This window comes from Protomyctophum bolini (genome assembly GCF_963924005.1).
Source record: "Protomyctophum bolini genome assembly, chromosome: 21".
Taxonomy (NCBI): domain Eukaryota; kingdom Metazoa; phylum Chordata; class Actinopteri; order Myctophiformes; family Myctophidae; genus Protomyctophum; species Protomyctophum bolini.
In genome coordinates this window covers 14,037,968-14,062,614 of record NC_137882.1, presented here as the reverse complement: position 1 = coordinate 14,062,614, position 24,647 = coordinate 14,037,968, and the positions used below count along the sequence as shown (strand labels likewise).

The 24,647-nt window shown below is 43.5% G+C and overlaps 1 protein-coding gene across 1 annotated transcript in view; it reads left to right on the top strand.

Annotated features, from left to right (window-relative positions):
• ptprn2 (protein tyrosine phosphatase receptor type N2) overlaps positions 1-24,647 on the top strand; it is a gene marked incomplete at its 5' end in the record, with an annotated part of 180,087 nt that overhangs the window by 11,806 nt on the left and 143,634 nt on the right. The window contains 2 exons of the mRNA XM_080793327.1: positions 9,235-9,285; positions 20,484-20,594. Of these exons, the coding sequence (XP_080649453.1) occupies positions 9,235-9,285; positions 20,484-20,594 (162 nt within the window). The remainder of the gene's footprint in view (positions 1-9,234; positions 9,286-20,483; positions 20,595-24,647) is intronic.

Sequence of the window (24,647 nt, the reverse complement as noted above, 5' to 3'; positions counted from 1 at the left end):
CCCTCCTATATGTACAGCTTTAATGTTTCTCTTTCAACGATGCTTGTTTAAGAAAACGACATAGACAATTAAGAGAAACATTTTTCAAACACACTATATATATTGTGTGTGTGTGTGTGTGTGTGTGTGTGTGTGTGTGTGTGTGTGTGTGTGTATTGTTAAATGTACTGTTAAAAAAATAGCAGCTGTACAAGCTTGCAGCACTGCATTCTTTGAGAAACACTGCTATAAAGCTAAAATCTAAAATGACACAGATGCTTTCCCAGATAGAACACCCAATTGCACCTCAATGTTGAGAAGAACCAAATCAAATGTCTTCAATCATTCAGTGTGGGTCAGGAGGAAAAGGTCAAGCATCCCTCCCTATTTCTGAGTCCTTTTGTTGGTGGCATCTTTAATTCATGGCCGTTGTCCAGGCTGTCACCTGAGTGCAGCCGAGTGACTGAGAAGGACCTCCCCGTCCATCCCTAATTATGGGACAAACATAATGGAAACCTAGTGGAAAAATGACAATCATTTTATGTAAAGTATTGTGTCTGTTAAAATTGCAGAAGGTATTTTACTACTTAAAGGAGTAGTTCACCCAAAACATGACTATTAATTGCACACCCCATGAAGCCTTGAATTCATGGAGATCTTTTTAGTTTTTATCAATTTGATGAGTCTTTGATCCTCCAAAAGTAGTCACAATTATTTTAACCTTTTATCCATTACATCCAACGTATAGTTGGCTATTCATGGAAAAATAAAGGGAGGCTCCGCACACTCAAATCTGTGCAATTTTTTTTAAATTTATATTTCGCAAGCGTCCGGTCGCTAGACCCTCTTCATCAATTTGGGGGCCCTTGACATTGTTTGAGTAGCTCATCCAATGCATTACATTACCTTTTTTTTTATCAGTGAGAGGGCTGGGAAAGGTCAGAATGTTAACCTCCCCAGCTAGATGGTGAAATAAAGTGAGTGTTCAGAATGTTATCCTCCCCAGCTAGATGGTGAAATAAAGTGAGTGTTCAGAATGTTATCCTCCCCAGCTAGATGGTGAAATAAAGTGAGTGTTCAGAATGTTATCCTCCCCAGCTAGATGGTGAAATAAAGTGAGTGTTCAGAATGTTATCCTCCCCAGCTAGATGGTGAAATAAAGTGAGTGTTCAGAATGTTATCCTCCCCAGCTAGATGGTGAAATAAAGTGAGTGTTCAGAATGTTATCCTCCCCAGCTAGATGGTGAAATAAAGTGAGTGTTCAGAATGTTATCCTCCCCAGCTAGATGGTGAAATAAAGTGAGTGTTCAGAATGTTATCCTCCCCAGCTAGATGGTGAAATAAAGTGAGTGTTCAGAATGTTATCCTCCCCAGCTAGATGGTGAAATAAAGTGAGTGTTCAGAATGTTATCCTCCCCAGCTAGATGGTGAAATAAAGTGAGTGTTCAGAATGTTATCCTCCCCAGCTAGATGGTGAAATAAAGTGAGTGTTCAGAATGTTATCCTCCCCAGCTAGATGGTGAAATAAAGTGAGTGTTCAGAATGTTATCCTCCCCAGCTAGATGGTGAAATAAAGTGAGTGTTCAGAATGTTATCCTCCCCAGCTAGATGGTGAAATAAAGTGAGTGTTCAGAATGTTATCCTCCCCAGCTAGATGGTGAAATAAAGTGAGTGTTCAGAATGTTATCCTCCCCAGCTAGATGGTGAAATAAAGTGAGTGTTCAGAATGTTATCCTCCCCAGCTAGATGGTGAAATAAAGTGAGTGTTCAGAATGTTATCCTCCCCAGCTAGATGGTTAAATAAAGTGAGTGTTCAGAATGTTATCCTCCCCAGCTAGATGGCAAGGTTTCTCCATTAATTTAGGGCCAAGGATGTGGTCAGCTTGTATTAATCATTAGTCGTGGCCAGCACGACCTTGAGAACTGTGAGCCTTAATCATTCAAGGTTGGAAATCTGTGAACAAAGTGTGAATGTTTTACTGATGATAACGGCCTACACACATGAAGTAGGCTTGAGGGCAACGATTTTGGAGCTATAAGAGATCCTGTGCCATGTTTAATTTCATCAGTGGAGTGCTTTAAAGCCATGAGTCATTTATGTAGACAACGTGAGACTTTCAGCGGGTGGTCCTTCCATTTGTCCTCGCTCTTCCAGCCCTGTGTGTTCTCTTCACAACACCTCTTACGCTGTATAGCCAGTGTGTGTCCCCCCGTGCGCTGTTTCTAAAAGGACTTTCTTCTCAGTGCAGGCACCAGGGACGTGCAGAGAATGTTAGAGGCCGGGGCTGAAATTATCTAAATGGACACTAAGAAATGCGGATCTACAAGCTCACAACGTGTCACACTGTGACACGTTGAGAGCTTGTAGATCAGCTATTTTCGAGGCGCACTTGCTGCGTACGACATGGATTTCTACACAGGATAAAATTATTTCAACGGAAAATGCTGCGTTCAAGTTCACGAGAGTTTGGGGGAAAAAGGAATACTCCTGAATGCTGTCTTCAGCTATATGCATTTCTTTCACCAAAGTAAATGCTTCATTATTGGAGATGGCAGGGTATTTTTTACAGACGGGCAGGGGCTCAAGCCCCCTTTGATGTCTATGTGTGCACACGTGGCAGGCGTGCACGTGGGTGTGTGTGTGTACACTGTACAGTACTGCACGAGTGTGTGAAAATGATTGGAGTCGAGTGTCCTTGGTAGAAGCCAATATAATGATAATAAAATATATGGTGGTGGGCCCCAGAGACTGAATGAAATATGTCCTGAACTGCACACAGGCAGACGAGTGGCTCGTCTTCGCTGCCAGACCCCCAGCATCCTCCTTGTCCGCTCTCACTTTAACATCTTAGATTCTAACCCGACACTCGCAGACTGCCGGCCAGGGAAGACGATCGACTCTTGATGGGGTTTTTACCACCTCCCGAGTGTGATGTAAGAGCAACATGGCCGCTTTGTCAAGTAAACAAATACCTACAAATTGTACAGTGCTAGAGTACATGTACTTAGTTACTTTGCACCACTGGTCATGCGCAATTATGATTGCTGGGCGATGCAAACAAAGCACACTATTGGTTCACTTGTTTAGCCCTGTTGCCATGTCAATCACCATGATTCAATAGGCTGTCAATAGGAAGCTGATTGCACAGCAGAGTACAGCACAGCATCGTTGGGATTCAAGAGGTCAACAACCTATTGTACATTTAGCTGTGATAATTTAGTTTACTTCAACTATGACAAATGACTGGAGGAGGGTAATTTTTCTATGTACTGTATGAACAAACAGAATGCTGGTTGTGGTGGTAATCATACAATTAATTTTCACAAAACCCACTTTTTTATTTCAAATACTTTGACCGTATTCACACACAGCGATACAGGGAGGATTCACGGCGTGATTTTTTTCATGGCATGGTGCCAGGGTTTGTGTCCTGTCTCGCCGACCTTCATATTTGGCCAAGACATGACTGTCATCAACATGACTTCAGAGATTTACATGTGATGTCGATGTACCCTGACGAAGGCTGCTTAAAGGAGAATTAGCCGGAGTAGCCGTTTTCTTACAGAATTCTAATGTTATTATATCCATTAACCAGTGGTAGATGCACGGCGGGTCTATCTAAATCTAATTTTGATCGCTCAACAATTTATTTTTGTTTTGCTTACATCTGTCTTTCATAATGTCGGAAATGCGTCCACAGAGTTTTGTCCCAAATGGGCTTACATCTAAGGCTGATAGACCCCTCATCCCTGCTCAGAGGTACAACGTGCTAGAGTAGAGAAGGACCTTTTTATTTTTTTGCCTTTACCTGTGGATATATTATATGCAGTCGTTAGTATGCAGAATGGGAACTGAATCTGAATCAAATTAAACTTTGTTACTGTGAATAAAAGTGGCCAAGAAGACCTCTCCTGTGCTCCGAGGCCACTTCCTTGCCACAGCTGCTCCGCAGAGAAATTCAATTTCCCAGAATGCCCCCTGCCTGCCTCATTACGACTGTAACTGCCCCGTAGGCAGCAAGGGCACGTACTGTAGGCAAGGACTCACACACGCTTGTATTGTACGTACTACGTTCACCTTCAGCCACACTGCAAGTCTGGGCTTTTAAGGCTGTGTGACGTCTATCCCCATGGGTGAGATAAGAGAACAAAGTGGTGAGGGAGGGAACAGTATAAGGAGTTTGGGCACTAAAGATAGGACATCTTAAGGAACAGAAGAGCTATTTCATAAAAATGACTGAGGGTTTTTCATCAGGAAATAAAATCCTGATGACCACGGCCCCACGACCACGGCCCTGATCTCAGACCTAATCTTTATCAGGATGGATTCGGCCATCAAGTGTTACATTGCTGTGATGTGCCACCATATGCCCTCAGTACAGTGTTAGGTGTGGAGTACAACTACTGTACTGTTATAAAAATGTGAATGACCGACCTAACCGTAGAAGAAAGAATGTAGGAACCAACAAGTCTGGTGTGAATGAAACTCAGTGTGCATCTTGGGTTCTGAACACTGAGGAAATTAAAGGCTTTGATGTGACTGAGTATTTCCAATACTTTATACTACTCCACTACATATTAGATGCAAATATTATACCTTTACTCGACTAGAATGATTTGAAAACTTTAGTTACTAGTAACTATATACTATTTGAAAATAGCCTTTTTATAATATTTTAAGTATTTTTTATAGTTTATTTATAGTTGTTCAGTAAAATCAGTAGGCTAATGTAATGTAAATGTGTGAGTGCTGTTTCACGGATGGAAACCATTGGCGTGATTATAGCTATAGGGCAAATGGCATCGTTCTTTGAACATCGCTCAATGTGAATCCTGAGGAAATGCCCGTCCTCTGCTCAACACACAGAGCCATGAACAAAGGGCAATTGAAATGTGAAACTCATAGGACTGAATTATGACAGATTGCTTCACAATAGACTTAGGGGGGGCAGCACAAACATATCATGCTTGGGGCAACCAAATAGTCAGCGGCACCGGCACCCCTGGTGAAAGTTAACGTGAATGTGTAGGTGTGAACTTAATGAATATTGAGCAACTGCATGATATCTCATGATATAAATGTATCGATATTTTCTCTTGTCAGGCAGCTGTCTGTGTTTCTCCTCTCTGCTGGTGACGTCTCTCCCGTCAGGCATGGCTGCTGGCTTGCACCATCAGGAGCTTACTTATTGAGATCTGAGGCTGCTTCTACAAACCCCTTCTAAATCAGTTATTAGTAGTTCAAAAATAAAAATAAAGTGCTTTCAACTTTTGAAAGCGCTCCGCCTAAAATTAAAACAAAAGTATTACAACTCATTGCTTGCCACAGAACGTAAGTGTACCATTACCTATATTTCTTTTTGTATTATGTAGCCGTAGCGCATCACCATCTATTTGTAGATGCACTGCGGCGGGACAGCTCAGCAACTGCAGATTACAAGCCCCTATAATGCTAGATAGGAGAGAGTGTGGAGGGCAGTGATTCAGCAGTCCTTAGTTGGTGTTGGCTAGACCGCACTCTCGCATCACATTGCAATTAATGTATTACATTGTTGAAAGCAACATTGTTAACAGACATTGTGGCTCGCCACTGTCAGAGGCCTTCATTAAGATACGCCCACGTGGACACCACTGTCCCCTGTCCCCTCCCCTTCTCCCCAGCCAGTGTCCTCATCCCAGACAGGGTCCAGCATCTTTTTTTGGTCCTGTGGTAATCAACAACATCCACTGTGATTGCATTTTAATTAAAAGGCCCCATTTTAATCATCTCTGGGTGTCGTCGGAGAGAAGGGACGTGGCGTTATCAATCCCATAGCCTGCCTATCACACACGCACGTGTGCATGACATGTATACACACACAGTACACACACACACACACACACACACACACACACACACACACACACACACACGCATGCGCGCACACACACAACACACACAACACTGACTAACCATGCTTGGGTGGATGCTTCATTAAATGGAAAGCCGTAATTAATATTGAGAGCTGACAAGGCCTCCCAGAGAAGCCAATGAATTAAGCAGTGAAGTGATGAGGTGGTAAAGTTGAATGGACTGACAGTAATTGCAGAGGGGCGAGAAAATAATGCACATCCCGGGAAGAATTGCATACAGTAGTGCCCAGGGACTGCTCCATTTGAGCTGAGCTGTGTTTGCTATATGTTTTTACTGTTTTAACTCCGTGAAGTTTGTAAAATATACACGGCGTAAACAGTCCGCACAGCCTGATTCCAAGCAATTTGCAACATTGCAGGAAATTCAGGAGAGACGGCCTGCTGTGGCATAATGATAATAAAATGCTTTTGTTGGAGGGATGACAAACTTTATTTGACTCAAGGCTCTGGACATATTCTGAGAACCGAGTGGCCTTACAGATTTGTCAAGGCATATAACCCCCAGCCCCTCCCCCCACCCCCCTCACTCTTGTCGTCATTAAAGAGCCATTATGCTGAATTACGTTAAAAAGGTGTCATTTGGATGGTTACACACTGGCATTCTGAAGTAAAAAAGTAAATGTTGGAGTCGTGACCCATTGTCTGTGGCCTTCGTTGTGATGATTATGTTGTGGCTGCCGCTGTCACAGAGCTCTGGGGCTTGTGTGTATATGAAAATTGTCACGATGTCGCATTGTCAACAGCCCCCGCAAGGCCTTCGCTGTGGTGGCCTTGCAGGGAGTTGTTGAACAGCTTAATTCAGAAAATTCCTTTGTGGAGCATAATGAAAAAGCAATGTCACATACAGTAGGCTGGTCTATACAATAGGTGGCTCACTCGCTGCTTATGAAAGCCTGGAAAATTGGCAGGGTTTATTTTGACAGTATTGGTGTATTGTTTCATGATTTTCTAGTTTTGCTGTATATGTATATTTATATATTGTCAGGTGGAAACCTGTCAAACTATTACTAAATTATAAAGTATAGCAGATCTACAAGATCAAAACGTGTCGATTCGCACAGGATTTTTTGCTTATAAATTAGCGGTGGGCAAAAATATCGATCCACTCAAATATCGTGATTTTTAATGACACCATTTTTTAAAGTCGATTTTAAAGTTCAGAATCGAGTGTCATTGAAGTGTATGATTCAACTTATGTGAAATAACTGGAGAGTTAATTAAAACAACGACGGAGTCCGACACATGGCCGGTTAAGACTGAGGTTATGGGGTAGCAATGTCCGACATACATAGGTGGCCGATTAAGACTCACCCGTGGCTTCCGCGTGCGGTGCCACTCAAAGTGACTGGCAGATATAGTTGGCGGTGATTTCACCTGTGTGCTCCCTGCTTCCAAGCCCCTTCCCTACTTCCTTAACACGTGTTACCGATCAGTGATGATACTAACTAAGGCTCTGTTCCTTTTAGTGTACAGTGGTTCTCATAGGACCCCTATAACTTGTGTACAAATGTATTTCTACACTCTCAGAGTTACACACCTGTGCGGGGCCATTTGGAACCCACTCAAGGACACGGTGTTTCCAGTGAGGCAACATGAACAAAAGCAACACCCTGACTCTGTTTGACCAGAATGGAACAGCTAGAGCCTCCCTTCATTAGTATCATCGGTAACGACTGTGAAGGAAGTAGGGAAGGGGCCCGGAAGAAGAAGTTATTCTGTGTGCATATAACCTCGCGTCACCAGGCTTTCCACCTCGGAGGAAAGCCTGGTCTGTTTTACAAAATTTCCGTGTGAACCGGTCTGGAGCAGATGATATCTTACGTCATGTTGTAGTATTGTTTTGTAGTCATCCGGCAGGAAGAAATCTCACCGGCAGGAAGAAAGCTCACAATGCTTCGCATTAATAACAGGTGTGCCTTGAGATTATGACTTGCCCATTGGTCACAAAAAGTTAGAAAGCTAAATGATCTGCACTTATTATATTCAGGATCACCTGTGCAGATCGGCGAGTGGGAGCAGCCTGCTTCCTACACGTTGCAAGTCCCCTGTGTGAAACATGAACACAGAGGGTACTGGCTACCCATAATGCTCCTCCATCTGTTCATTTATCAGTCTGGAACACCCAGACGCTATATTCCCGGCATTACAGTTCATTAATATTCATACAATATTCATATAGAGGAACATTGCCCACCGAGTAGGGGTATTAGTAACAGAGACAGAGGGAGCCAGGCTAATTGGTGATTGATAGCTCAGCCATTAAGCAGCCTTGCCCAAAGCAGCTAGGGACTAATGCAGTCTGGAGTCGTAGCTTTATGGACTGCATGGTGACTTTACTGTAGTTGGGAATGGGAGGAATTGTACTTGCTCATTACTGAAGATTGTGACATGCACTGTTTTTTTGGGTTTTTTTTTACTGTTAATTTAGGATTTGATTAACATGGCATGTCGTCCTGCATGCTTTACCAGAATTGAGCCGTTGGAACTTGGGATGTTTTGGCATTCTCGGAGTGTATGTAGTAGAGCACTTCCTGCATCACTGGGTTTTCCATTAGCTTCTTTTTCTCCTCTGTAAGTTGACATTGATTTATGCGATCCAATAATCCAAACAATTAATTTGATCAAATCAGTGTTCAGCTGTGTTAAAGATACAGTCCCGGGCAGTGCCCCCCCCCCCCCCCCCTTATTTTTTTGCATTAGCATTTAAATGAAGGGTATTGATTTTCAAAGTGTCCCTATAGACCATGGGTTCCCAAACTGTGGTGTGTGCACCCCTTGGTGCACGAACGCCCTCTAGGGGGTGCGTGACATGAAAAGGGTAATGCAGGTTATGGTGTGATTTAATACAAACAGCAAAATCCGGTAAAACACTGTTGTAAGGAGATGTATAGAGTAGCTGCGGGAGTATACAGCAGCTGCATGTCTCAGTGCAGTGACATTCTGTGATTATTTGCCATAATCATGTTAAAAAAAGTATAATTTTTGGTCAAATCCAACGAGACTGAGCGTTGGGAGGTGCTAGGTCAGGAGGTAACGGGGTGCACGGCCAAAAACGTCTGGGGACTGCTGACTGATCGTTTTCATTGCAATTGTGTTGTAATGCTCTCTCTCTCAAGTACAAAGTAACTAAGTACTTTTACTCAAGTTCTGTCCTTAAGTACAAATTTGAGGTATTTGCACTTTACTTGAACATTTCCAATGTTCCATACTTTTGTACTTGTGACTAAAACAAAAACATGACATTGAATTTTATTCAGAAGACTATGACTAAACTCAATAAAAGAATTGCTGTCAAAATTAACTGCTTTCTCTCTCTCTCTCTCTCTCTCTCTCTCACCCCAGGTTGCCTCTTTGAGGATGAGCTGTGTACACCATATGAGTTATGTGCCAATGGTGAGTATAAACTTGAAGTGATCTTCCTGCCTGTCACACCACATTACACATGGTGTCTGTAACAATGTACAATGTCACTGTGCATCACACCGATGCTATCAGCCGCTATTGACACTGAATTGTTAGCCCTTTGTCTTTGTGGATCTACGGTGAGAGGCAACCAGAGGGCATAATGAATCATAATCGGCGCACAAAACCTTATGTATCCAGTGTCATATGCATGTACTGTAGCTGCAATATATGCTACAGTATAATGCTATCTGGCATCTAAGTTGCAAAACCAACCCTTCACATGTTGCATAGAGCAGAGGACCAGGGGTCCTTGGGGGTGTTCTAGGGGTCCCCAAGAAAATATGTTCATATTGCATTAAAATCAGTTTTACCACTTTAACCCTATACATCGGCTATTTCCAAAATAAATTGAATTTCAAGACATATCTTGTATTTTCAGATGCGGGTCCGCAGCCAAATACATACACTGTATTAATTTGGGGTTCCTTGACATGAAAACGTCTGTGAACCATCGATGTGTATTATAGAGCATTCATCTTCTTCATAGCAGCGAGCACAGTGACTAAACGCTGGCTGCTTTGCGAGCTGCATTGTTTGTTTTGTCTGGCAGATTTGAGCTAACCTCATTTCATCTGAACAACAGACTCCTTATTAAATCAATTTCGAGGTGAGGCCAGCAAAGTGAACGTGCTGGTTCCACACTGTCTTTGTTTATTCAGCTAACTCTCTGACTTCAGACATGTTGCTCTACATTGCAGTTGGCTTTGGACTCATAGCATACAGAGAGGACATCCCCTGCCTTATTTCCATATTAACCCAGTTCCACTGTGTGGGGGAATTGGGGAAACGAGGGCGAAACATGTTGGTTGACAGAACTGAAATACAAAAAAGCCACCTGACAATTACCCTGTCTATTTTGCTGCGGAAGGGAGTGGCCAAAGATTGTTCATTTAGGAAGATATTCCATCTCGATTGAAGCCACTATAGGTGACAGGAGACCAAATTCTACAAATGTTCTCCTACTGTAAGTGTGCTCTGATGTCAGACGGCAAATGTTGCGATATTGTTCTATATGGTTACTGGTGCTAGATCCCACAAGAGTGTGTTGCTGTGACAGAGAAATGTTGACAATAAAGTAGATTTTCTCTTGGGAAGATTGTGTTGCTTGTGGCAATTGGGTCAAATATTAAGGTCAGTGACCTAAATATAGTTTAAAGAATGGTTCAGTAGCCGTGTTCACGTTCACTCTTCCATTGGAATGAATAGACTCCCACCTGCTTCCCATCTTCGTTTTCAGGTGACAGCCATATTGGTTTTGGACACTATGGCACCCCCATCGGCTCAAGCGCCCTAGCTAAATCTTTAGAGCATGCCCTGGGCATACATCTGGGTCACATTTGGTGCATTGTTTAGACTGATTAGTGTGAAATATCCCTAAGGGCCTGGACTAAACCAATTTTCACAATATAAATTATATAAAAGTGGTTCCTTCACAATTACTTCACTTAAATCAGAATATTTCATTGTATTCCCCATGAAAACATAAAGAACATTTCAGTCTATTTTCTACCTTATTTAGTCAAACATATCACATATATATGTTGTGGGAGGTCGGGTGGGAAATACAACTCAGAGTGCAGTTTCAGGGGTTAGACACACGATGGCGCCCCTTGCTTTATTTCTCCAACAGGTTCAAACAAAGTCAGTTTTCACAAACAGAACTCAGACAGTAATATTCTTTGCATGAGGTCCCGGCTCCGAGGCGGGAGTCGTCACTGCAGAGGATGAGAGGGGATGTTAGCATACGGTCAGAGCACAAGGTAAGTACAAAGTTGGGGCCTGAGACACCCGGTCTAGGCAGTCTACCAACTGGACCTTTGTATACTCTTTCTCTTCTTCTTTTCCAGGTTCCAGAGGAGGCCAGGAGGCTCCCCCGGAGGTAGGTAAGGGGGTGCGTATCTTTCTCTATCCACAAGGCACAGAAGAGTACTTTAGAGTAGAAGTACTCGGATACGGGGTGGTGAGTAATTAGAGTAAAAGTACTTGGTATGGTACCGGGCGGGGATGGTACGGAGGGCCCCTTAGGCTCGGCCAACAGGAAGATACACAAGCATTTATATTCTTATTTCTCTCTATCTACTGGGTGGCCGTGTCGGTACGACAACGGCAGTCAGGGGGTTAACACAAAGTAAGCGCTCTAGTTTCTAACGGTCTTCTTTCACCGGGCCTGGCGGCGCAAGCCAACTTAAAGTCTCTTCAAGGGTGAAATAAACATAACACGGGCCTGTCTTCTTTCACAGGGTGTACGTGACACTTTATCTAGAGCCTGCTAGCTTCCATTAGTCTCTACGGGGTTATCTTCATTCAACAATCTTCAGTGTACAACACCACGGTGACACTCTTCATTCACAGTCTTCATTTAGCATCGACAGGGTGACTTCCTTCATTCACAATCTTCGTTATTATCCTTAGCTGCTCATTTGCCACTATGAGTGCCTCTTCTTAATAACACGGGTGATAGATAGTGAACGGTTTGTCTTACTGCGACCTTATGGAGCTGTGGGGCTGCCGTTTCCATACGGGGGTCCCGTCTTCCGCACTCGTCCCCGATACGAGCCAGGTGGGTCTCCAGTATGCATGCGGCTCTCCGTGTATACTTGTCTATGGGGGGCACACGCTCCTGCGTGTGTTTCCAGCCCCACTCCTACAAGCCTGGTGATGTGAGAATATAAGAGAGCAATTGAGTGGTGATACAAACAATCAAACAATAAACATAGTCCATACGTGAGAGTCCATAAGTGAGAGGAGTGTGGACTTACCATCCAACGCCGAGTGGACGGCATATGCTGCGCGAGCGTCTGTGTGTAGCAGGGATCTGATACTGCTAGGTGCGCAGGCTGTTTATAAAGGGCGCGGCTGACAGGCTGCGGCTGTCCTTAATTGCTAACCAGGGCGGCGGCCGGAATGAGGCGCAGCTGATTTAGAATTGCTCTGGGATAATACACTGAGTCTATGACCCGGCCATGGGCGTGCCTGGTTGTCATGGTAACTCGCCCCTCCCCCTGAGGTGAGACCTGACAGACTCCACAATGTGTTTTATTATGTTTCAGTATAGTGGTGACTGCCATCTTTAAATGGTCCATTTTGAGGGCTTAGCGGCCATTTTTTAGCTTTGCTGGCATACAGCAGATTTGGATTCAGCACACCTAATTACCCCTATGTCATAAATGTACACGATTTGCCTTATATATATTTATACATATTTTTGGAAATCTGACATAGTCTATTGCATATCATATTCTCTTCTGGCACCGCTGAGAACTGACTAATAGCAAGAGGCAGGATATCAGTTCTGAGCTGAGCACACAATGATGCAATATAACATTCTACAATGGTAGTTTATTCACCCCCACCCCTCCAAAGAAGGCTGAATAATCGAATGTCCCATCAGCAGCTCCCCTTGAAGGGGAGATGATTATACTTCATCAGTTTGCCAAAGATGCATTAACTGTCCATCAAACCACAGGTGATCCTGCTGCCCACACATCCACCTACAGTGGTGATTATAGCCTGACAAGGGAAAGACAATATTGTGTGAGCCATCTCAGAGCTCATTCTCTGTCCAGGACAGAAAATCTCATAAAAACCTCCACGCTCAATAAGAAATGAACAATGGTGGAAAAAGTACTAAAAGTAAAAATCACACCCGGGTGAAGTGAGGGGCGCTCTTATAGCACCCCTCAAAAATCAAGCTGCAATGTAGAAATGCATTCAAAGTAAGTTCAACATTTACTTGAGTAAAAGTACAAATTGGTTATCAAAATGTACTTAAAGTACCAAAAGTATGTATACAAATCCTTTGAAAATAGCAGATCTACAAATTGTGAGCTTGTAGATCGTCTATATTCAAATGGCCGAAATGTATATAGGGCTCAAGTAACCTCGCACCACCAGACTTTCCACCTCAGAGGAAAGCCTGGTCTGCGTTCTAAAATTGCCCTTGTGATCTGGTCTGTTAGACCGACATACTGTAGTAGCGTCTTTGAGGGTCACAGTATGGTATGTGCTTCAGAGCTATACCTCTTAACGGCACCCTACTCCAGGCTGGGCCCGCCAATCTCCAGGGGAATACTATGAGGAGTACCTGTAGGAGGACCCCTGATGTGTAACAGCCACAACTCAGACAGGGGATGATGAGTGGGAGTAACTAACTAGGTCTGCCTCTTCAAATGGTCCCTGTAGGACTAACCTGGTTTATTCTAGGCAGGGCCTCTTCTTTCCCTGTCAGGACTGTTGCCATGCAGAGGAGAGGGGAATGGAAGAGAGGAGAGGGGAATGGAAGAAAGGAGAGGAGAGGAGAATGGAAGAGAGGAGAGGGGAATGGAAGAGAGGAGAGGGGAATGGAAGAAAGGAGATGGGAATGGAAGAGGAGAGGATGGGGGAATGGAATGGAAGAGAGGAGAGGGGAATGGAATGGACGAGAGGAGAGAGGAATGGAAGAGAGGAGAGGAGAGGGGAATACAAGAAAGGAGAGGAGAGGGATGGGAGAGGAAGGGGGTGGGAGGGGAGGAGAGGAGAGCAGTGGGAAATATGTTCCAGGAGGGAGCTGTTCACACAACAGTGCCATAAAGCACTCAGCGGGCCGGGTATACAGACTACTATCGTATGGATGAATTGGGTTTGCTTAACCTTTTATGGATAAATTGCTCCCATTTAGTAGAGGTAGACTAGTAGTAGTAGTAGTTAAAATGATAAAACAATGGCAAAGAACAACATTGAATATAAGAACATAAAATAAATAAAAATACAAGATGTCACCCATTTTGTTTTACTGACAATCATTAGAAACACAATGACATTTTAACAGTGTGGACTCTAGCCCTTTTCTAATCACAATTTGTTAGTGCCATCGATTATTTAGTGCAGTCTATCTTTTACAATAGGGGATATCTAATTTACAAACTAAACTCTTCAAGATATAAGTGATGTAGCCTTCTATAGAGCCTGTGGCCTACTGGTACGATGAACTAAAGTGCAGTGGTTATTTAAGTGCTACGTGAGTCCCAAAGGACAGCAGCCGCCTTGCTATTAAACACTTAACCAACAGTGTTCATTGGTGCTCAACTTGCCTCAATTTGGGCCAATATGTGTGAATATTCTCTCTCTCCCTGTGCTTTTTATTTGGTCATTAACTGGCACTCAAGTTTGATGGGTGAAAACGGGGTGAAAAAAATATATACTTTTATTTAAGTTCACAGGTACTGAACTAAACACGGACGGGTAGCACAAATCAGAGCACACTGCAGGATGTTATAAACAGCAGCAATAGACCACACCGCAGCTGGGTGCTTCTCAACAGCGGAGACAAGTTAATTAAGTCCGGCACATGCCCAAGGATTCGCCAGTGATCACATCTGGTTTGTATTTTGACTGTAATCGCGGGTAAGATGAGAGATAAAGGTGATTGTGATTTGAACGGAAAGGACGCTAAATCTACGGCACTCAAGTCCAAGAAAAAAGAGGAAGAAATATATTAATTCTGAAAGTATTCCTTCTCCACAACCATAACCCGTTATTACCTGAGGCCAATTCTTGCTATTCTTTTGCACAACAGAAAAGTGAAGCTTTTGGTCATGCTTCACACACTGTCAATGCTGTCGGACAGAATTCAATTCCCAGTGGATTCCTCGCTACTCACACCAGTGCAACCACACTTGCAATTTCCCAGAATTGCACCTTTCTATAGTTACTGTATTATTATAACAAATCATACTGCTGTACCATCCTCCCTCGTTGTCGTTTACTCGGACTCGTCTGTCTTTAATAGCAATCTGAGTGTGACTAATCAATTGAGCCTATTCATTTACATATACACAAGCCATTAGTTGCACTGGTCTTATACTGTATAGTTCTACAGTATGCCAATCTCCTGCCAGTCTCCTGGGTCCATTCTCCCCCACTTCACTTCCAACGTGTAGTCTGCTGGAAGAGTTGCTTGCTGACTGTCAGCTTTACTGCTCCATGCTCCTGTTATCCAAGCTTTCACAGCCTCAACAGCAGCCGGCTAGGTGTTGTACTGTCAGTCAATGAAGAGGGAGCAGTGTTGCCATGTCTGCTAAGCGACTTTGGGCTTGTTCTTTTTTCTTTTCTTTATATGAAGTTGTTCGTAAATATTGGTAGTTGTGGTTTTTTTGGAGGGGAGGGCTTGTTTCTAAAGCTTCCTAATGTTTAATCCCCCCCCCCCCCCCCCCGAGGGGTCGCAACCACGGGTTGAGAACCCCTGAAATAGCCGATCGGCTATTTTCAAATATCTGATGCATAAAGTGCTTGTTTCTATAGACCTGGTTGCTTTGTTCCTCACATAATCTGCCAACACTGGTCACTGATCGCGAGGGAACATGCGTTGCTCCCGTGCTTGCGGTTATAGGTTAGGGTTTGAGGTAGGTTGTCGTTTGTCGGACCAATGACAAGTCTGAACTAAGTACTGCACCCAAGGTGGGGTGGGTTGCTCTTTTCTCCCGAGGCGTGACTGACAGGACACCTACCTTCGATTTATACGACTGGTCGGGTTGACCGATTACATTTGGCATTGATTGGCATTGGTTTCCTGTACATATCCCATCCACGGCACTGACCTTATCGCATATATTGATCCGTGTTTTCTTTCCTCAGTCTTGACAGATAATCGTTAGAAATGCACAGTGTGTCCACATTGGCCACGATAGATCTCCACCTGGTTTTCAAATGGCTTTGAGCAGTGGTTCCCAAACTGGGAGTCGGGACACCCAGGGTGGTCCCCACATTATTTTCTGGAGGTCCCCATCTGATGGGCTTCATATGCTACATAGGTTTATCACTCAACAATAACAGTAATTATTTCTAAAGTGACGACGGGACCTGCCTTTTTAAATTGGACAAATTGTCAAATATTACATCATAAAATTAGCCGATGGACAAGCTCACAACGCCTTGCACATGTTAGGCTATTTTCACAATATCTTTGGAACCCAGTCAAACTAAATTGAATGCCTACAATTACCAAATGCTTGTCAGGGTGGGTGTGCCCAGTTCAAATTATGATTAGTGGTGTATTTTGGGGGGTCGCGGACTAAAACAGTTGGGAAATGTTGGCTTTGAGTACGTTCCATTTTATGCTGCAGAATGTGTGTTTTTTTGGGGTATTTGGATCACACTGATGGTTTTATAATGTGTGTTAACTTTGGATGTGGGGCACCACTCGCTCTCCACTGTGGCTACAACCAATACATGCTGTGCTCGTCCGAGCCTGAAATTAAAACACAGTTTTTATGTCAAGTAAAGAGAAAATGGTGGCGGGGAAGTCTAGTACTTTCTGCAACCTATCATCTAAGATGGATGCACAACTCCTCTGCCTAATAAATGTCAGAAGTGTGTAAATAAAGACAGCAAAGTGACAGAGCAATACGCCTTTTGATTTATCATGCATAAATATGGCTCCGGATGCCTCTGCGTCTATACCTCGAGGTAGCCTATCCCTATATAGACAGCTCTCGCACCTCTATCCATCACACATTCACCAACCCAGCTGATTCCACTGTCGTTTACCGCTGTCCTTCAACTGTCAATGTGCTAAAAGGTGCATGCGTGTGTGTGTGCGTGTGTGCGTGTGTGTGTGTGTGTGTGTTGGTGTGTTTGGTTACCATGTGTGTTGAGTAGTGGTTCCCAAACTGGGTGTTGGTGTGTTTGGTTACCATTGCCATTACCATTGCCATGGTAACCAAACATTAAACATTTCCCTGTCAACTGTTTTTTTCACCACCAGCACCACACGTTTCCATCCACGGCACGGCTAAATTACACTGTTTAATGAATAATTACATTTTAAATTATGTCATATAAGGCGGTTAGGGTTAGGTTAGGATTGAGGTTTCGGATCAATATGCTGTCGGAAAAAAGACCTGCACCCCATATAAAGTACTTAAATATGCGGCACGTAAATATGCATCCCTATTCGGGATACATATGTATACAGCATACATATGTATGCTGTATGGTGGCTGTTGGGTTGGAAACCTTGTATGTCCAAAATGGTAACTTTTCAGGAAATATGAAAAATGTAATATTAAACCTGTGTCTCATTGGATCCAATGTAGTCTCACAAGCTCTTGTTAAAGGAGGAGTTCACCCATGTCGCATTCCTAAACCAATAATGTATTGACCAGTGGCGACGCCGGTATAGTAGGAGACTCAAGCAGTTTGAGACTCGTTCCTATTGGTCATCAAATTATTGGTTTAGGAAATGCAACAAAAACAAAAAGGCTTGATGGGGAGTGTAATTGATAAGTCATATTTTTGGGTGAACTACTCCTTTTCATTGGTTCAATATTTACTGTGTAAAACCCCCCACAGGGCCCACCTGACACACACACACTTAATCACTTTCATTTAATAACTTTTTTTCAAAGAAATACATGAAAAAAACATTCAGATACAAGGTTTTCTGCCCGGCAACAGCAGCGGTATGCTAATTCACCAGCTCTCCCACAGGCGTTCTCCGCCTGTACAGACCTGTCATTTAACGGGTCACATGCTTGAGGAGGAAGTGGGGAAAACACAGGCTTCATGCTGAGAATGGGAATTCAATTAAAAGCCTGGTCTGACATCACATTATTATCTTTGTAATTATCAGCACCCCTCCCCCCGATTTCACGCTGAACAAGGGCACCGTAATTAAAGTTATACACGTGAGTTGAAGTTGAAGAATTGTGGCCACAGCGATATGTGCAGGCGGTAGTAAATGGATTAATGGAAGACCGTAAATATTTCACGACTTCATCATGCCAAAGCTGTGGCTGGAGGCGCTCCTGTGTCAAAGTGGTGTAGATTTGCCTTTCAATGGTGTCTTTTTAAACCACTTCCAAAGCTATAGCATCCCAAATTTTGGGCATTTGGGTGGATGTTTAAACCTTTCCAACAATGATTGCTATTCAGTTTACAATGAAATTGTAAGTGGTTAATAACTTAATATAGATCAGTGCTTCTCAAACATTTTCAAGTCAAGCATCCCCAAATGTATATGTATTTGGCTGCGGACACCCCGTCTGACAAAGCTGAAAGCTTGTATATCTGCTATTTTTGAATAGCCAATGGATAAAGTAGTTGAAATGATCGTGACTCGCTGGTAAGCCCCAGGGACCCCACTTTGAGAACCACTAATACAGTATTTATATGGATCATAGACCATGAGTATTATTTTAATGTGTGCAGTGTATCAGTGACAAGTGACAGGCTATGGTGCATATATGTTGTATGACACAAGTCTGTGAAGTCGCCTAATGGGAATGGGAATCTGTGGGAATGGGAATCTTGAGTCTGTGACACCGTCAATGTTGGCTGTCCTTGCCGGCCATCTTGTGTCTAATTAATGGACTGGCGTGGTGCATGACAGAATGCTGATTCACACCATTAACTTCACTCTGTAAAGATGCACCACACATGCACACAGAAGATGGTTCACGCCCACATGTAGGATTATAGTCTCGTACTGAGATTGTGTTACGATGTGTGTTCTTTTTATTAACCACTTGAAGAAGCACTATGTACCTTTCCTCTTCTACCCCAGATTTTAACCAGGTTTCCTGCGCAAGTGCTGACATTCTTACCATTGGGCTAATAGAGCCGGCTTTCTTGCTCAGGGGATAAATTTAATCTTGGCCACAGCTGAGTGGTTTGTAAGTCAGCCTCGGCAGGTAGAGGGTCTGGGTGTTGCATGTAGGTTCAATTCGAGGGCATGTCAGCGATATGTCGATGTGTGTCCCTAAGCAAGACTCTTAACCCCTAGTTCCTCCCTGAGTGCCGTAGAATGGCTGCTCACTGCTCCTAGTTATCAGAGCGGTAAATGCAGAGGATGAATTTCACTTACTGGTATGTGCATATACTGTGTATACATTTAACCCATTGATGCCTGAGGCCGAATCTGGGAACGCCTTCTAGGGCCTGACCTAAGGTTTCTGAAAACCTTCAAATTCTGATGATTTTTTTTTTTAAATCGTTATGTTGCTACATGTATAGCAATAGCTGATGAGACACAGAGAGCACGGCCGGCATCAAGGGTAGAACAACGTATACGTTGCACCAGGCATCAATGGGTTAAGGTGACAACAAAATTATTAGTGTGGTTGCTATATGCAACACACTATTGTCCTCGGTTTGAGGTAAGACATAATTCAGTTCCTGCAGTGCATTTCTCATGACTCAGTGCAACCACACTTGCAATTTCAGAGAATTGCACCTTTCTAGTTATTATTATTATTATTATTATTAAGTTTAAGTATTTTCCAGCTCGGAAACTGACTGCTGCCATAATGGAGGAAAGTGCTTTGAGGTTTCAGCGTTCAGAGTTGAAACAGTGTTGTGGCGGGTGACCCCCGCTGTTCCTTCCCCACATGCACTTCCTACCCGTTGCGGTGAGGAAGCTAATAGCTGACATTTTTCCCTCTGACAGAATGGCGATAAGCAGCCCGTTCATGGCAGGAAGGACTTTATCAGGCACCCCGGCTATCTCCCTATCAGCAGGCCTTCTGCCTCTCTCAATGCGGGTTGCCAGGCAACCCACGCCGCCCAATCCCTATCGGCCCCCTATAATTCAATGGCCATGGGTCTAGACAGCCGAAAGATGCTAAGGCTCGTGGGGCGTGTGCGTGCATGCGTGTGGTGGCACGTGCCCGTATGTTCAGGAGATGTGGTGTAGAGAGATGGTGTTGGAATATAAATGACCCCGTTTGTCACCTTGGCTCAGCTGGGGGAATGTGTCCTCATATCCTGAACCCCAAATAATGCCCTGATTTATATTCCATAGTATACGACACACTCGGCCAAGAGCTGATTTTGAAACTAACAACGTGTCGACTTCAGTTCTTGTCTGCGAGCAACAACCGTTGTGCGATGGAGTATGAATTGAGCTTAGCCGCTTTCAACTGTGGCATCCCTGTTTGATGGGCGTGTCATTATTTTCACACATTTATCGTTGAGTGCTTGTAGATGGCTATTTTTAAACAAGGCTTAGTGCTTAAAAAGTGAAACTATAACAATTATAATTGCTCTTAGACCTTTATTCTTTTATGCCATTTTATTTGATTATACTTATTATATTCATTTTAAATGATATTCTTTATTCTGTCCCCTGTGTGCATGTCTCTCTCTTGTAGATGGCCTGTTTGGAAGGTGCCGGGAGCTCGGCACAGAACAGAACACATATGATATTTCCCCCTCTGCTCTGCAACGCATCAGGACTCTCCTGCAGAAGCTGGCCCACAGAGGTAAACGTCTGCCTGTTCTTCTGACTGCTTGCTCATTTCACACGACTGTCTCTGGTGCATTTTCGTAATGATTTAACCCATTAAGACATCAGGCCGAGTCTACAAATGTCTTCTAGATCCTCACAGTTGTCTGAAAACCTTAAGTTGCTATCAGTGGTGTAACGAGACGTCAGTAGGCCCTGAAGCGGGGTGGTCACAGCCTTGCTATATATGTCAAGGACCCCCGAAATTATATGTACCCGTATTGTGCCGAATATAAGACTACTCTGATTATAAGACGACCCCCATATTTCAAGACTAATTTGTGGAAAATGAACATTGAATGTCAAATAGTCTAGTCCCCGATTATAATACGACCCCAATTTTAGGATATTTCCATTGGAAAAAAACATACCGGTAGTCTTATATTCAGGCCAATAGGACCCCAGAAGCAAAGATTTTAGTTAAAAATTTTCGCTTTGTAAATACGGTACATATACATAAAAAAATGTGCACGCATTTTCGAGACTTTTCAAAAACAGCAGATCTACAAGCTCATATCGTGTCACGAAGTGACGCTTCCTATATCTGCTATTTTTGAACAGCCAAATAAATCTAAAATGACACGGATGCTTTCCCGGTTTGAATGGGTTAACCTAGTCTATCAGCTGTCTAACAGGACTGCATTTAAAAGGCAGTACAAGTTTAAACGAGGCCAAATGGCAAGGCTGTCCATTTGGCCGCAGCCCGTTTCAATGCACCATGGGGCTTGGGCCAGGCCGTCGGACTGTCATGCGGAGAGCCATTGTCATGCCATGATCGTATAACTCCAACAGGCAATCTAATTGTCTTGTATGCTGCCAGGACATTTAGTGCTAATTTTGTGGATGAGTAAGTGTGCTGCGTGCACGGTAATCATGTTAGACGACCTCTCCTGCTCAATCAATGCGAGCCCAGCAGCTAATGTGCTTGTTAGAACAGGGTATATCATGTAGTCGAGGGGATTGTCTCTATAGCAAATAAAAGGTATAAATGCTAGAGAAGATAAATAATAAATACAACGTGATCTACAGTTTAGTGATTCGCTAACATTTTGATGTCAAGGACGGACCTCGATAATAAAAGAATCCTGGTACGCCCACACTCTGCCAGACTGCACGGTATACAGGAGTGGATTTATTGAAGGAGAGGCAACATTTCGGTCACTGGTGACCTTCTTCAGGCATGACGTCAAGGACCCATGCAGCTGCATTCATATGTACAGTATTTGGCATTTGAAAAGACCCCCATAAGAACTTATGGGGACCCCCTGGAACCCATTGTACTCATAATAGCCACAGTACAGTATATACTGTAATCATGGTCTGTTTTTTTCCTATTGTCCCTAGCTGGACATAAAACTGAAATAATGTTTTGGTACATATAGCTTTTCGATTGAATCTGTCTCGTCTCAACTTCAGCTCCCTCCTGTTCCTATCACGTGAAAGAAGTCTGGTTCTCTCTGGTGGCTTGCACTGATCGAGGCATACACGCACACAGCTGATCTGTGATGTTACAGCCATCGCTGCTGGTTATTACGGGCAGCAGATGAAAGTGTCGGTTTGCCGCCTCCAGGTAGTCTAGACATCTGAAGCTATTAGTGTTTCTGACAAACTAATGATGGCTCGTTTCACCAGGCAGCTGTGTTCTTGGGTACAAGAAGTCCTTCAAATGCCACATTCATTATAAAAAAATAAGTGTTATTACTTACGGTGGCCTTGAGAGTAACTTGGATCAGTGTGTTTCTGTTGGGGACATGGTGATAAATAATTCCAAGGCTCGCTGTCTGGAAAAATATACTTCTCCAGTTTTCAAATGGATTCTTCAAGCAAATGCAGTGGGTGATTCTGGCCACCAGGGGGCAGCAGATATCTTTAAGACAAACTGGCCACAAAATAATGCCAGCCCTGCCTTCCTAATTGGCTTTGCTGGCAACTCAGAGTTTAATATCTTCTAAACAGGCGTAAACTGCTATTGAAAATCATTAAGAACACGCGGTCGGGCCATAGTCGGAAATAACAAAAAATAAATAAAAAATTTGCGCTGATGAATATTAAGTGCTGAGGGAGGCCATACATTTATTCTAATTACTGCTCAGAAATAAACGAATGAGACCGAGGGGGGGAGAGAGCAGATCCTGTGTGTAATTTTGCCTGCTCCTTTTGAAAAGGTGTCTAATCCCTCAGATGTTATTTGGACATTAGACTTGTTCACTGTGACCTTGTGTGTGCGTGCGTGCGTGCGTGCGTGCATGCGCGCGGTGTGCTCCTCCGTGTGAACGCGTCTTTCGGAGCGACAGCTCACGGCGGACATACTGCAGACATGACATCATCACTGTGTGGATCTGTGAATTCTCTCGTCTCTTCTGTCTGGAAGAATCACATCCAAGAGGGAGACAGACAGAGGGCACATTATCTGTGGATGAGTCCACAATGCTCTGTTAACGCTCACTGGTGCGTTATTCTTATCAGCTCAACGGCTATTGAAGTGTCATCTCTGCTCTGAGACGTGGTGGGACACCAACCCACTGCCGGCCCCCCAAGCCACCCACCACCCCCGTTCACTCACAGACAGGGTTATCAGTGGTGGAGAAAGTACTCAAAGGTTTTACTTCAGGAAAAGTTTCAATACTGCAATGTAGAGATGCACTGTTGCGTGAAAGTTAAAGTCTGGTATTCAAAATTAAAAGTAATGTAAAAGTACTCATTGTGCAGAATTTCCCAAGTTCATAATGAATACAAATATTTTGAAAATGGCAAATCTGCAAGCACAGCTTGCAGATCGGCTATTTTAAAATCACAGATGTAGCCTATATCTATAGGGCTGAGGTGGTTAATGTGTGTTTTGTAATAACCATAATCTAGTAACTAAAGCTGTAAAATAATTGTAGTTGAGTAAAAAAAAGTACAATCTAACAAAAGCATGAAGAAAAGCATGTGATCTATGACGTGTGTGTGTGTGTGTGTGTGTGTGTGTGTGTGTGTGTGTGTGTGTGTCTGTATCTCTGTATGTGCCCCCCTGCTCTCTTGCACAGTCCATCTGCATTTTGCACACAGACATTGACCATTATGTTATGCAGGGCACCACAAAGCCCTTTTTTCCAAATTAACAAACTGAAAGCTATTTATTTCCATTTATTTTACTGCACAATGCACATGGGTGGTTGCCACATGCAGCTTCATCCTTACTGTGCATGTGTGCACGGTTGCTTTACTGCGCATGCGTGGTTGCGTTACACCATCATTCGCTGCCTATCGAATTTTGCCGCGGGCCGCTGAACACTCCACGCCTCATAACAACGACTCACAGCCGTATGTTTTTGGATGCCTACGTCTCTACATTGCTACATTTCACCTCTACAAAAAAACACTGACTCCTGTACTGACCGCGATGAAGCGAACGTCTGCACACACACTGCTTCTTCTAACGTGTGTGTGTGTGTGTGTGTGTGTGTGTGTGTGTGTGTGTGTGTGTGTGTGTGTGTGTGTGTGTGTGTGTGTGTGTGTGTGTGTGTGTGTGTGTGTGTGCGTGTGCGTGTGCGCACGTTCGTTCGTTCATATAATCGAACAGGTATAAGGATTAGTATTGGAAATTGTACTGAATATTGGAAATACTCCAATAGAGTAAAAGTACCTCAAAATTGTACTTAAGCACAGTACTCGAGTAAATGTATATACTTTCCACGACTACTCCCCCTTGTTCACTCACAGAGAGGGGTTATTGAGACCATTGTAATGGAACCCAAATCGAAGCGCGGAAGAAGAGAAGAGTGGCGGGCGGGCGGGCGGGGAAAAAAATGAGACATCAATTGAATCGATTTACCTTTATCTTGCACCGCGAGTATATGCAGGTATAGAAATCATGCAATCTCAGTGTGCCGCGCAACACCAATGTCATTTAGATCAATAGAAATTGACCCCTATACAAAAGATCCTTTGTGGTTTGTCATGCAGCGTCGCCACTGGCGGAGGGCTACATTGTCTGTTATTACATTTTTACTCACAATGCCTTTTCAACACACTATAGGGGCTGTCA